This window comes from Condylura cristata, unplaced genomic scaffold, assembly GCF_000260355.1.
Source record: "Condylura cristata isolate star-nosed mole 26May11 unplaced genomic scaffold, ConCri1.0 scaffold00035, whole genome shotgun sequence".
Lineage (NCBI taxonomy): Eukaryota > Metazoa > Chordata > Mammalia > Eulipotyphla > Talpidae > Condylura > Condylura cristata.
Window position 1 is genome coordinate 3,268,217 of NW_004567136.1, and position 14,890 is coordinate 3,283,106.

At 42.1% G+C, this 14,890-nt stretch overlaps 1 protein-coding gene across 1 annotated transcript in view; it reads right to left on the reverse strand.

The window, feature by feature from the left end:
- GABRG3 (gamma-aminobutyric acid (GABA) A receptor, gamma 3) overlaps positions 1 to 14,890 on the reverse strand; it is a 332,100-nt gene that overhangs the window by 14,735 nt on the left and 302,475 nt on the right. The window contains exon 6 of the mRNA XM_004693064.2: positions 7,276 to 7,413. Within this exon, the coding sequence (XP_004693121.1) occupies positions 7,276 to 7,413 (138 nt within the window). The remainder of the gene's footprint in view (positions 1 to 7,275; positions 7,414 to 14,890) is intronic.

Genomic DNA, 14,890 nt, shown 5'->3' on the forward strand with positions numbered 1-14,890 from the left:
GTTTGTCCAGATACCTCTTTGTTTGCAGACCAAAGAAAACAGAGCTGTGAGAAAAGGACCAATTTGTTTTTCAGGAAACCAACAAGCTGAACTAGTTGATGATGCCCAAGCCCCCTTGTCCTAGGTCACAGTACCCAAAAGTCTGCAAATCCATAATAACTCCAAGCACAGACTCCCTTTCTCCCCAGACACTAAAGTCACCCCCAGCCCTCTTCCCAGACGGTTCCCATAGCGCTCTTGTTTTCTGCACTCACTCTCCATATAAAAAGCCTGGAGCCCCTTCATCAGGATGGTGAGTTTGAGGATGTCCTCCCATCATTCTGGCGGGCACCTTCTAGACATGAACTTCTTTCCCTATTTCCAATATTTGGCATTCATTGCCGTGCACTGAGGACACAAACCAGCTGTCAATGGCAGCAATACTGCATACAATAAGACATTCAGAGGCGGCGGCACATTCACCTAGCTCTTAGTAGTGTATATTATTATAATTGTTCTACTTTATTATAAGGTATTGTTGTTAATGACTTACTTGCCTAATTTATAAATTTGAACTTTATCAGAGATATGCATCTGTAGGAAAAAACAATGTTTTATACCCCATACACATAGGAGTTAGTGCTATTAATTCAGTTTCAGGTATCTGCCAGGTGTCTCAGAACTTTGTCCCACAAATAAGGAGAGGACTAGTGTAATTTATTCAGGTCTCACAGAAAGACAATTTTGCTTTTCAGGAGTAATTAATTAAATCTGATTTTCAGATGTGAGTTGTATCACAGAGTTTAAATTTTCTCAGGACTGATTAGTTCATTTGACCACACAGTGGTTTTTCTACATTTCCTCTCTGAATTAAAGGAGAATGACTCATAGTAGGTTTGAAAGATTTTTTTTCACTCAGTCTTATAAACAAAGGCTACTGCTATTTTTAAAATTCCTACTCTAAAAGCCAGGCTGATTTATTACCCAGATTGCACCAGACAAACATGACAAGAAGCCAAGATGGAATACTTTGAGTTTCTTCAACAGGAGCTATTTTAACATACATTGCTATTTGCATTCAAAATGTATATCTCACTATAGTTAGTGCCCTGTTAAAACATGTGTCATTGATGAAAATGCTAGATGTTGATTTAATGGGCTATTTACTAATAAAGCTGATGTGTAAATCTCACAATTCTTCCTCCCAGGAAGTATGATAAAACAGTAATAATAGATAGGCTTTATATGCAATCTCTCTCTCCCTATCTACCTATCTATCCATCCATCCATCCACCCCCCCACCTATCAATCTGGATGACAATTATGTACTTTACAGAGGTAGTTCACTTAAATTGACAACAGTCTTGTAAAGGAAATGGCAATTTTATTCAAGTTTATGAGAGAATTGTGCGGATGGGTCACAGAAGTTTCCCAAGGCCAGATAGCATTCAGTCCCAGGCAGTCTGACTGTGCGGTTTGGGCTCCTCAACCCTAGCTCTTCTCTCTCTTCACTGCTGGAAAATACATGTACAGGTAAAATTTATCTAGAATTTAAGCTATCCATCAAATACTTACATAAAATGTCACAGAGAATAATTTCTTTGAGTTTGGAGAATTACTTACAGAAGTTGCTACACTTAAAAGCTCAACTGAACTTCAAAAATATCAGTTATGCACATCAAGCTATGTGGTTTTTGCCTCAGCCATGGAGAGCAGCTCTTTCTCATGGTTACTTTGTCTGTAACAACGTTAATCTCTAAGGGAAGCTATTGAGGACTTTGTAATAAAGCTAGCACCAGGAGAAAGCTACTAGAACAGCTAATATTGGGCCCTCGGTTTTGACTCGATCTCTTCCTTTGATATCAGGGGACTTTTGGTAGGACTGCCTCTATATATTAATGATTTATTTATTTATGCATACAAGAACAGGCCAGATGTGTGTGTGTGGGCGGGGGGAGGGGCGGGGGTGGTAAGAGCATACACCAGAGACAGAGTGGGGAACAGAACAGGCAGATGGACTGAAATACACTGCTGAATGGGGCAGCAGGTGGGTCAGGAGAGGTCTGCCTCACCATGTGGGTCACCTCCCCAGCTGGCTGGCTGGGAATCGAACTCATAGTGCTGTGCTTTAACCAGTGGTGCCACCAGGGAGGGCCCCATAAAATATATTCTAAGCATGCTCTGAGCATACCCTGAGCTTGCTATAAGGGAATATCTTACATTTCTGGTACCATCTAACACAGCTTCTGTAGATGCCTTGATCTTAGGACAAAAGTGCAGTGTGTCCTACCCAAGTGCTTTTAGACAGCTGGGTGCAAATTCAAAGGGCCGTAAGGGTAGTTAGTCATCATATGGCAAAGAAAGTGGATCAGTATGCAAATATTTAAAAGGAGAAGCAGCAGCTTCCTATAGTGACCACAAAAGAAATCTGTTTGTCTTTTCCTATTTGTCTTTTACCTGAAAAATCATCATAATATTACCTTTATTTTTTTGGTTATCAAGTTCTCGGTTTCTTTTCATATTCTAAACTCCAGTGACCTTTGATCACCATGATTTCTGGTGATACTGACCTCTTGGCTCAGGTATAGTTTGTCAGATGTCTGCTCTAAAAAATTACTCTTATTCCTTCCTACTTAGTACTATGCTTTTAGCAAAGAAGCTATTCCATAGTTCAGGTGAAAGAGTTATGCTCCATCACCTTGGGGGTCACAATATAAACATGAATTATATAGAATTCCTACATGCTGGGGATTTGTCAATTTTTACCTATTAATTTAATCTTTTTTTTAGGGGAGAGCACGAACACAGTCCTCCACGATCACAAATTGTTCACTCAAGTTTCCCACATTTGGGGAAATTGCCAGGGTCAGCACACCCAGAGTGCAATGATAAGCCTCACCCTGGAAAACCACCTTGGAGATCATGCCAGAGACGTCTACTCAATCAATAATTTATTTCTGTGGGGACTCACGGGTATTTGTGTTTGGATTCTAATTCAATATTACCTTATTTTGTTGCCAAATTTTTCAGTTTTGACAATTGTAACATCATTTCACAGGATCCTATATCCCTTTGGCATATCCCCATCAGTCTATGTATGTATGTTACATGATAAAAGGCTTCAGGCTCATCTTGTACAATAATCTTCCACCCCAGTTCTACAATCAGCTACTTCTCGAAGGAGCCCTGGTTACTTTGACCGGAGAATTGAGTGGCACGAGAAAGCCAGAGCTGGGGACTGGATTGCTCATTGATGCTGAGGTTTCTGTGCTTCTTGGCATTCTCAGGTGACAGAGCTAGAGAATATGTCTATTTGCTAACCCATGCATGTACACATATAGATACCTGTTTGGCTTTTTTTTTTCATTGATAAAAATTATTGAAAATCCAAGCCAAAGTTCTTTACACTAAACTATTTCTAATGAGTCCAAAACACATACTTTGAATTCCCTGTAGGTTTTTCTCAGTGAAAATACTAATACACCTATTTCAAATTATCAGAATAAAAATCTAGCAGGTGTATTTCTTGTTACAAGTGACAGGATATATATACATATATTTATATTCATATAATTTTAATACATGAATCACATACTTTATATATATAAAGTAGGATCAGTCAAATAAAAAGGCCATTGAATGTTCTAGCCCAAGAACACGAGGGTTATAGTGATGATTGTATTCATAGCTAAAGCAATGGTCACATAAGTTCTGTGATGATGAGGTATTGAAGACAGTCTACCTCAAGGTACCTGGCTTGGCATTATATCTAAAGACTGGATCCCAGTCTCACAATATGAGTCTTTCCATTTAACAAATAAGTTCTATAGTAGAATTATTTATATTTGTTAAAAGACATGGAATAATATCCATCCTCTTCAGACATCACAATGATTTGTGAGAACCAGCTAGACATCCCGCTGTAAATGCCTTAATCTTCTTGAAAAAGGGATTGTGTAAGTACATATTACTGCCATCATCCTTTTGAGGTAGAAGATTAAAAACAAGGGCTAAAGTTTATCTATAAAAAGGCATTTTTCTAACAGAGATCTTCTAAAATGTCATCAGAACACTGTGGGTGACCCTCCACATTGCAAAAACCCAGCCATACTTAGTACTCAATTGTGTTTCATGAATATTCATTAAGTGGTCTTAACTATTGTCACCTACATTCAAGCTGGATGTGGCCAGAAAAACACACACAGGGGAACACAAAGCAGTGTGCAGGCACAGCATGATCCCATCTCTGCAGGCTCCAGTGACTGTTCTCTTCTCTTACATTATCTTGATTCCACAAGGCGGAGTGTGGCTAGATGGGAAATAATCTCACTCATCCCTGCTGTACCTTCCTGAAAGCCTTAATTGTGACCAAAGGTTTAAGTTTTCTCTCTGAAAATCGGGCTTTGGATAAATGAAACAATGAATGTCTATCATACAGAGATTTTGTTTACCTAGAGAATAAATCAACAAGACAAATAGAACATTTGGTATTCTAGTCAAGGTAAACCAGAGCTCATGGTGTTGAATCTGAGGTCACCTAGTCAACAAGAACTTATAGGCCTTTGAGGAGGGTGTTTTACTCACAACCCTACAGCAAGCAGCCAGAATGGTTTTGCACAATGGAAGCTTGCAGGAATATTACTGGGGCTAGAGGTGAAGTCCATAAGTGGTAGCCCCTTCAAAGCGATGCAGTAAAACAGGACAAGTCTCTCTTCCTGCTCCATCAGATAAGTATTCCTGTCTGTTGCATTTAACAAGTTTGTCTTCTTGCATTCTAAGGAAAAGGAAGGCCATGCCTAAGAGGATAATATGGAAGTTAAACATCTAAGGAAGTTAAACATTAGGTGTTGACAAGCTAGCTGGAACCTACCTGGAATCTCCGATTGCCCGCATTGAAGGCCATGCTGACCCTTGCCCGTCTCCCTTCTGTTTACTCCTTTACATAAATAACCTTGCACGGTGTCAAAGAGCAGGATGGTGGTCTTCAGACACGAGTCTGCTGCCAGCCTTAGTTTGTTGGCAAGTTACTACTTTCCTTCTCTACAAACCCTGTTTCCTTTTATTGGCTGAGGGAAACCGAGGCAGGTGTTCAGTATCAGAAGGACTGTACAGGTTAAAGCAATTAGGAAAGGGATGAAGTCTCAGATGTTATTCCTAAAGCTGCCTGATCTAGATCTAGTTTTAGGAGTCTCACCCTTGGAGAGCCCCTGGCCATCAGGGTCCAGCCACATGATTCTACCAAGAAAGCAGGGATATCACCTTGTTGAGCTCTCACTTGCCAAATGAAGATCAGCCTCCTGGGCTTGCAGTCATATCTGCCATTGAGGAAAGTTAATGAGAATTTCTCTCCAGAATGTTTGCAGCTGATCTCTAACATACACCCAAGCCTGTTTCATCAATGCGCTCTGACATTCCTTATTTCTGGTATATGTCTCACTCCACATGACCACCACTTGCTAGACTTGCTCATTTAACTGACAGGAAGTCTTTCCAGTTACATTCCTTTTTCTTCCCATTGCCTCTTCCTGACTCAAGTCTCACGATTTCTTCCCTTGCTAACTTCTCAGTTACCTCATTTGCTTGTGCCACCTGTTGCCTGCTGGAGATCTGACTGAAATCAACCTTTTTTTTTAAGATTAGGGAAGTGACAGTCTTTTTTTAAGTTAATGGTAGACAATCTAGCAAAAACTAAAAAAATATGGTATAGGGCCCTCCCTGGTGGCACAGCGGGTTAAAGCACTGCACTAAGAAGCTGAAACCACTTCCACATGAGTTCGATCCCCGCCTGCCCTGGAGGTGACCACATGGCATGGCAGACCTCTCCTGACCCGCCCGCTGCTCCCCTCAGCAGTGTATTTCATCGATCTGCCTGTTCTGCTCCCCACTCTGTCTCTGGTGAAGTCTGAGTCTCTGGCCTGTACCCCAGTTCTGTATGCACAAACAAATAAATCTTAAAAAAAAAATATGGTATAAGAGTGAGGGAGTTGTGCTGGAGCACTCCCTGGTGTGGGTAGAAGGAGCAGGACTAGAATACACAAGCTAAGCAACAGGAGCTCATTGATCTTTGGTGTCTATGGTCAAAGTCCAAGGGAAATCATCCTATAACTCTCTGGGTTCATCTAGACTGGCAAATAATCAAAGGTGTATTAGGCAGATTGAGAAGAGAAAAAGTCAAAGATGTGTACCTCCTGTGAATATGGGGGAGACCCAGCACAACTGAGCAACTCACCCATGTGGCTTTAGACCACCTTAAACAGCTGAGCTAAAATAGAGAGAGCAGGGGAGGGTCCTGCTCCATTAGGGTGCTTTTAGGAAAACAAAGGAATACAGATTATGCCTTCTCCTTAGAAAAGAGACAAGGAGCCTAGGTCTTCCTGGGAGCGGCCATTACAAAGAACTCTACAGATAAATGTCAAAGCAACCTTTACCAGCCTTCAGAGCCCCTCTGATGAAGTAAACCTCTTGCCCAAGACAAATTTTGGGTTGGCAGATTTTTGCTCTCCTATACTGCCATTTTTTTCTAGTCAATCTGAAATCTCCTTGAGGTCAATAAATGTTTTTGTATTTTTTGTCCCACAATAACATCGAAGACAATAATTATTCAGATGATCATCTCCCTCCATTTACCGCTCTCTGTACTAGTAATTTTGTTATAGTTAATTTCAAAACTCTGGAAGAATTTGTATTCTACTTGCCTTTGTATTTCCTTCCTTTTACCATTATCCTACAAAGAATACCAGAAAGGAAAAGCAGCAGCTTCAACTTTTGGCATTTAAACACTAGAATAACATTCCAATTAAGTTCCTTTGGACTTTTTTACACCCCAAAGATCTACTGGTACAATTCAAACTCTCATGGAGTAGAATTACATTAATATAGGTGATTCATAATTGGGAAAAAGCCACCACAAAATGTTTCTATCCATGCTGCCTCCACAATTATTTGATTCTTAATATGTCTGTGGGAAAGTGCAGAACTCTCACCATTAATAAAACTTGTTTACAAAAATCAGTATCGAGTAATCCCAGTTAGGTGTAAAGACATAATGTAAACAGTCCTGGTTCATAACATAAAACAATTCTAATTACCCCATTCACATCCCAACTGAAGCACTACATTGTTATAAAATTTTTACTTTTGAATCAGTTGTTTCCCCTCAAGTGTTACCTAGTTATTAAGGTTGCCCTAGTACAATTAATTACAACATGAACAAGAAGGAATTCTACATTAATAGTCTTACAGATTAGCAGAAAGTCAGATTTTTTTTCTTGAGAGCTACAATTCTTTAATTCCTACCTGCAGATGTTGTCACAATTTCTGTGGTATTTCTGAGGCCCATGAAGTCAAACTGATAAAGCCGCCATGATTTCTGATCAGCTGCCTCAACTGAATTTTTTCGCCATCTATAAATCATTTCTTCTTTGGGGTAGCCATCTAAAAATACAGAAACAATATTAAAATTTTGTAGGTTTATAAAACTTTAAAGTCAAAATTATAATTCACTTAACAAGAGTTAAAATTTTAGGCATTATTCTCCAAATTTCTTCAAATACACAGCCACCAAAATGAATGAACAAAATACACCTTTCCTACCTTCCTCCATTCCTCAGAGTTTAGTCCACCCAGATCTCGGGATGACAGATTTAAGAAGGCAGTCATTCCAGGATTTGTGAGGAATGACAGCCTATGTTTCTCTGGCATCAATTTCCAGTTCTGATCACTGAACTTTGACTTTTTCCTGAAACCAGTTACCATCCTGTCAATTACTCCAGGAAGCAAGATGTCCTCATGTTTCTGCTATCCCATGCTGGCAACATGTGTAGAGAGAAGCTACACTCATTCTAGCTGGAGCAGTGCCCTAAATCCAAACCAGTGAATGACCATTTAATGCCCATGTCTAAGCTCTTGCCTCCCCTCGGCTGAACAGACCTTGGGACACCATCGACTCTGGGCTGAGGCTTTCTGACCTGATCAGAGGGCTGACCTGGCACATTGACTTCTGTGTTACTGGTGTACACCATGGGGCATATTCTATACAAAATAAAACAACTCTAGATTCCCTGTTGTCACCAAATACAGGACAACTCTTCACTGACTCCTCCAGAGTCTGATGGTAGAGGGAGGAAACACATACTCTACCTTCATGAGTTATCTTGAATAAAAAAGCACTATATTAACTCACACATATTCATGTTAACACATTGACAAAGTGACTGAAAATTTCTAACTAAACAGATCAATTTTCAAAACTCTTAAAGACAACGACACCACATTCATTTCCCATGTTTACCCATTATTGCCAGTATGGTTCCTCCATTCAAAGACTAAGATGGAGCACAGGTGTGCCTTCTGGTTTCCGACAGTGGATTGTTTTGTGAAATTGTTGTCAAATCGCAGTGATACTGGCTTCCTCAGAACCTGACAGTGTTGCTCTCCATGCTCTTAGGCTCAGCCTCATAAACCAACATCCTGGGAGAGCCTGTGCTGTAAACTCCAGCTGGATGGAGAGAGCAGCCTTTGGTATCCCATTTACATCGGGGTCCCCTGCCTTTCTTCTTAGTTGTTCTTCTATGGACTCTGCCCACTCAGACCTCTTCCTGGGTGTACTGTTGCTAAATCAACTTTACTTTGACAAGACATGGCTTTGAATTCTTTCACCTAGTCAAGGACCCAAACCCAGAAACAACAGCAGTCTCGAAGGACTAGCACATTACATTGTACAGTACTTAATAGGATTCCAGGTTATAGTAATTTCTTCGTAATGCCCACCACAGTTTGTCCTGTGGTTCCAAAAATTACAAAATTACCTCCCTTTCTCAAAGTGTGGTGTTGAAAGATTTTTTTCCTCTCTGGGCTGGGCTCTCTGGCAGGAAGACTCACTGATTTGCAGCTATGCCATGACAACATGGTTGACCTTGAAGGACCTCCTTTTTCACCCTCACCTGGGTTACTCTTCTCTCTGTTCTTTCAGCCTCAGATAAAGCAGGTCAAGAGGAAGCAACTTTAGAAAAGAATTACACTCTGCAAAGCCTTTTGTCTGTGAAAAGTGGTATTTGTTTTGAATGATGAGAGTTGAGTGGTAGCTTCCTTGTCTTTTGCATTTGACCCACTTTGCTTAATGTTTAGAGAGAAAGAAGATGACATTGATTTAAAAGATGCAACACGACGCTGTCTCCAAATGTATTTTTATTTCTTTGAAAGAAAAAAAATAAATTCTGCTGTAGTAATTGTGATCAATTTCTTGTCTGTCGTTGTTAAAGTGCTCAAGTATAATAATACTTTTCCTGATGCTATGAAAAACGATGTTTGCCGATGCAAATGTCACACAAATGCCCCTCAGCTTGGGTGCAGCTTCAGGCATCTATGACAATTTTACCACCATTGGGAGAGGAGGTCACAGCGATTAAGAGGTATTGTATTGCTGGCCAGTGTGCCGACTTCTGAACATTATAGGATTTATGGTTGGGGCACAAAACCTTCTCTCTACTGCTTAGAAACCATGTCAGTTTTTCCCTTAGCATTTTGAGTTCAGAGATTTCTCAACTCAATGATGTTGAGCACTGGGCAGTCCTGTATTATTAAATAAGGACTCTTGAATTGCAGTGTAGATTACTGCTGAATCACATGCAATGCATTATTTGCCTGGTTTCTAAAATGTAGGCACAGTACTCAACCTCTTCAGGCATTATCTTTTTAAATGGGATGGGGGTAATTTATACCACTACTTTTGAAACACTGGGACTATAGAATTCACTTGGTAATATTATGTCTGACAGTTTTAAATGAAATATGGTAGGATGCATGAGAAGGGAATCATGTATTTACTTACATCTGAAGGCATCATATACAATCCCGGTAAAAAATCCCTGTGTTATTTACAGTATATACATCTATGTATATGTACCCTAATTCTGGAGAGATTGGGTGTGAAAGTTTGAAAGCCGCCATGTAGAGGTGAATTTGCAACTTCAGTACTTTCAGGAGCACAGAGAATAAATGTTAGATGCCCTGGGGCGAGCTGGATTGAGACAGGTAAGGGTGACCGAAGGTGTGGCCCTACCGACATCTGTGCTATTGCATGAATATGCCTGGAGTCACCAAATAGTTTGGTATTTCAAAAAAAAGGGCAGAAATGTGGACTTTTGTATGGAATCTCCTGGTCTTAATGTCAACAACTAACACTTTTTCTTCTGTTCTCCTCCCTTCTCTTTTCTTCCTTTTCATCTTTTTAAAGAAGCAAAATCTACCCAAGAGACACATGGTGTTATGCATTGCTGGTAAAGGTACTGGCCCCCGAATCGTGCTTTCTTTGTAAGGCCATTGTCAGACCGGTGAGATAGTAACAGTCAACCAGAAACTTCTGGCGAGTGATACAGTAAATGGGCTCTCAGATAAGCACTTGCGGATTTGCCTCCTTTGACAAATTTATGATGAAATTGGTTTTCCCCGACCTCTTAATTGTCTGTGGGTTTACTTTTCTCTCTCCTTTCCTTGCAGTTTCTCTTCTTTTGACAGGTTTAGGGTCAAAGAAAGGAAATCCCAAACAAAAGCAAATAGTGAGAGAGCTGGCCGGCACCGACTTCTCTTCTTCCCTGTGCTGCCCCCTGCACCCTGCCCATTACTCTTGCTGATTCCCCATTTTTGTTTGTCTTTGTGTCAATAAAGGCTGGTGCCCACTGGTCTCCATCCCAGCACTAACTTTTATTCCCTCCCTTTTGTGGCCTCTAGCTCACCTCCCCTTTTCTTTGTTGAACATTGTATAAATAGCCAGTAACTTGCCAAAGAGCAGGACGGTGGGCTTTCGGACACGAGTCTGCTGCCCTCCTCTGCCCTCATCTGTCGACAAATAAAACCACTTTCCTTTTCCTCAAACTCTGTTTCCTTTTATTGGCTGAGGGAAACTGAGACTGGCGTTTGATAACACTAGTGGGGCTTTTTGCGTTACTTTGCAGGGGGAACATGTGTGTGTTTCATTTCTCACTAACAATGAAAGTTAAACTCATTCATAAATTTTAAATTAGCTTTGTTTGTATGACTTAATGACCCACAAAGTTGTAAGAATTTAAAAAGGAAAATTACTTTTAAGACTCTTGACTCAGAATGGGTGAAAATATCTGCCAATGGAATGGACAAGGGGCTTAGATCCAGAAAGGACTTTTATGCCTCAATGATAGACAAATAATTTAAATGGATACTTTTTCAATGAAGATATACATACGGCCAATAAACACACAAAAATGCTTAATAGCATTAGTCATTAGGGATCGATAACAAATTGCAATGAGTTACCATTTCACACCCACTAGAATGGTTACAAAAAAATCAGGGAAAATAGCAAGTCTTTGAGAGGATGGAAAAGCTGGAATGCTTGTACACAGTTGGTGGAATGTAAAATGTGAAGGTCATTTTGCAAGAAAGTTTGGCAGTCCCTCAATATGTGAGGCAAACACATCACTTCTCGGGGCATACCCAAGAGGAAGGAAACAAAAAAACCAAAGTGAACACAAGAGGTCATAGCAATAAATCAGCAATAAGTCACTAATGAAAATGTGGAAACAGCCAAACTGCACCAACTGGTGCAGGGACAGACACAGGCACTTCATCCTGATTCAACTGTATGAGCCACACAGAAGAGGCACATCTGGAGAAGTAGTGAGTAGATCTGTGGTTCCCTCGGGCTAGGTGGGGGGCCCAGGGAGGGAGTGACTGTTCAGTGAGTATAGGATTTCATTTTGGGATGAAGATAAAGTTATAAACTAGGGAGTGGTGATTGTTGGGGGTGACCAAATGCGGAGATTTACTGAGGGACTGGATTAGGGCAGTAATAAATCAGGCCTTGCATCCAAAGGTGATAAGGCGGTAATAAATTGAATTGGGCCTCGCATCCAATTAACAGGGTCTTGCATCCGAGATGGGACTAGATAAAGGTGATAACAAACTGGGCCTTACATCAAGGGACATAGCGATGAGTCACCCCTTTGGAATTTGAGTTTAAAATCTATATGAGACCCCTCCCCCCCATAGAGGTGGCAGTAGCTGTGGACCCTACTCTGCGGCTCTGTCTCAGCATCTGTCCGAGAGCAATAAACTGTTCAGCCTTTCTGCCTTCCGTCTTTCTTTCTTGCAGCCGGTCACAGAAGTTGGGGCAAAACAAATTGGTGCTGAAACCTAGGACAGCTGAGTAGAGCTGTCCTCTGAACCTCTTCTGTGGCCTGGTGTGCTTCTTTTCTCCTCTCATTCCTTCTCTTTGAAATGCACGTGTGGATGTGTGAGTGAATAAACAGCTCTTACAGGGGTCCTAGCATAAGGCTTGGGCTTGAATGGGATTGCATCCTTAGCCTGGAGACCCCAACGGCTTAGTGGAGAATTGGCCAGTAGCCCTAGGCTTGGCCAACCAGTCTCTTCCTCAGATCAACAGGCTCCCCTGGATACAGCGCTTTTAGCCTTATTGGAATATGGAGGCCCGGCAGTTGTTCCCATGGACGCTGCTGAGCCCTGGGTCCCTGTGATGGTGTCTGGTGCCCCTATTCAATTCTTGCTTGATACGGGAGCCACCTTCTCTGTTTTAAATGAATGGAAGGGGCCAACCATACTGTAACAGGGTGGTCCCTAGGAAAAAGGGAAGTTCCAGGTTCCCTGCCCCACCCAGAAGGAGGGTGGAGCTGAGCAGAGAAAAAAGAGAAGGAAATTAAGCAGGAGAAGGAGAAGACCTAAGGAAGCCACATGGAGCAGCGAGCATGTGATGAAGAAACTGGGCTTGTTTCCTGACCCTGGACTGGTTAAGGCAGATGTGGGTGAGAGACCTGTAGGGAGGTGACTATGGCAGTGTTTATATTGATTTTGATTTTGCTCTTTTCCTCCCAGACTTGTCTGGCCATTTCTGACCCTTTTCCATGGGTCCCGGCCAGAAGGTGCTTTAGTCTAGTGGCAGCTTTCAGGCCTTGCTTTGGGCCAGTCCCTTTTGGGTTACTTTTGCCCACGAGGGGATGGGTAGCTTCAGGAGTTTGATTTAGAAGTTATATTTTTTGTGTTCTGTATTGTATATTTACTGTATTAAAGTCCCCTTTCATTAAAGTTTTATATGTTTTGTCTTGTTGCAGCGGATGGCAGGTTTAGGGCTTCAGGGGTGTCCCTCTCCCCCGTCCTCTAACAGATTTGGTGTCCTATAACAATACTGGCTCCTCATCTGTCTATTATGGGGATAGAAGGAGTCCCCAGATCCCCACGCCTAACTCCCCCTCTTAATTGTAATTATGGAAACATTAACTTTACTCATTCCTTCCTGGTTATGCCAAAATGTCCCGTTCCTTTGCTAGGACGTGATCTCCTAAAAACACTCAAGGTGAGGGTACTTCTATGGCCTGTAATATCAAGTTTAGGAAACTTGTCCCTAAAGATTCCTCTCTCGTTATCTGCGACGTCTCTAAGCCGGTGGTGCTTCCAACCCAACCGCACGAGGTTCGTCTAAAGGATCCCTCTCAAATTATCCAGATTCCTCAGTTTTATCTCCTTGACTGTAAACTGAGGGGTTTAAAACCAGTCGTTATGCGGCTGTTAGAAGGGGGTCTCCTACGACTGGCTGCATCGCCCGTTAACACTCCCATATTGATGGTAAAGAAGGTCACGGGAAAATATTGCTTAGTACAAGATCTGCAGGCTACAAATGAGGCCACCATCCCGTTGACACCCTTAGTCCCTAATGCTTCCCAAATCCTAGAATCTGTTCCCCCTTCTATGACCGTCTTCTCAGTCATTGACCTGTAGGATGCCTTTTTTACAGTCCCACTACATCCGGCTTCACAAGATTACTTTGCCTTTACTTGGACTGACCCAGATACGGGTTTCAAACAGCAACTGACTTGGACTGTTCTACCGCAGGGATTAAGGGACAGTCATCATGTTTGGACAAACCCTGGCTAACAACTTAGAGGAGTTTCGTCCCACTCTTAGCTCCTCAGTCCTTTTTCAGTATGTGGACGACTTACTCCTATGTTCCCCCCGACCTTGACACGTCCCAATGGGATACATGTTCTCTGTTACTTTTTCTAGGAAACCGGGGATACCGGACCTCATATCAAAAGGCCCAACTTTGTCAACCAGAGGTCCAGTATCTGGGTATTCTCTTATCAATGGGCCACCATAAGATACCACCTGAGAGAGTACAAGCCATCCTCAATCTTAGACCCCCTGTTAACGCAGAAGAGGTGGCTTCAGTTCTTGGCATCATTCGTTCTTTGGAATATGGGTTCCTAACTTTGCACTATGGGCGTGGCCCCTCTATGGGATGGCTACTTAAGAGCCTATAGGGCTTTTTAGAGACCCAGCTCCTTTGCAAACCCCTTTCAAACACCTTCAAAGGGAACTTTCCACTAATTCAGTTCTCAGGTTGCCTGATTCATCCCAGCCCTTTGATCTATGGGTTCAAGTGGTCTCCTGCTGTGCACTAGGAGTTCTCACACAGGGTGCCTCTAATCCTTATCCACAGCCTGGCTTTCCAAACAGCTTGATAAGGTGGCGCTGAGCTGGCCTGTTTGTCTTCAAACTGTTTCAGCGGCAGCCTCGATGGTCAAACAGGTCCTTCCTATTATAAGGCGGGCTCCCTTGGGGGTGCGCTCTAATCATGACTTAACTTCCCTTGTCTCGGCCTCTGCACTCTCACACCTTGCATGCTCATGGGTCCAACAACAACATGCTCTACTCATAGAAAACCTCAGGTGACCCTGGGAGGTGGCAGCCGTTCCCCCCCCCCTCGGTTTTCCTTAGAAGCTCTAAGGACAATGGCCGAAAGGCAGGAGTCCCTTTTACATTCCTGTACTCAGGAAGTAGAGAGGGCCCAGCGACTCTGGCCTGACCTGGGGTTATCTCCTCTAGAGGACTCAGGGTGTCTGTACGTAGATGGCTCAGTCTGCGG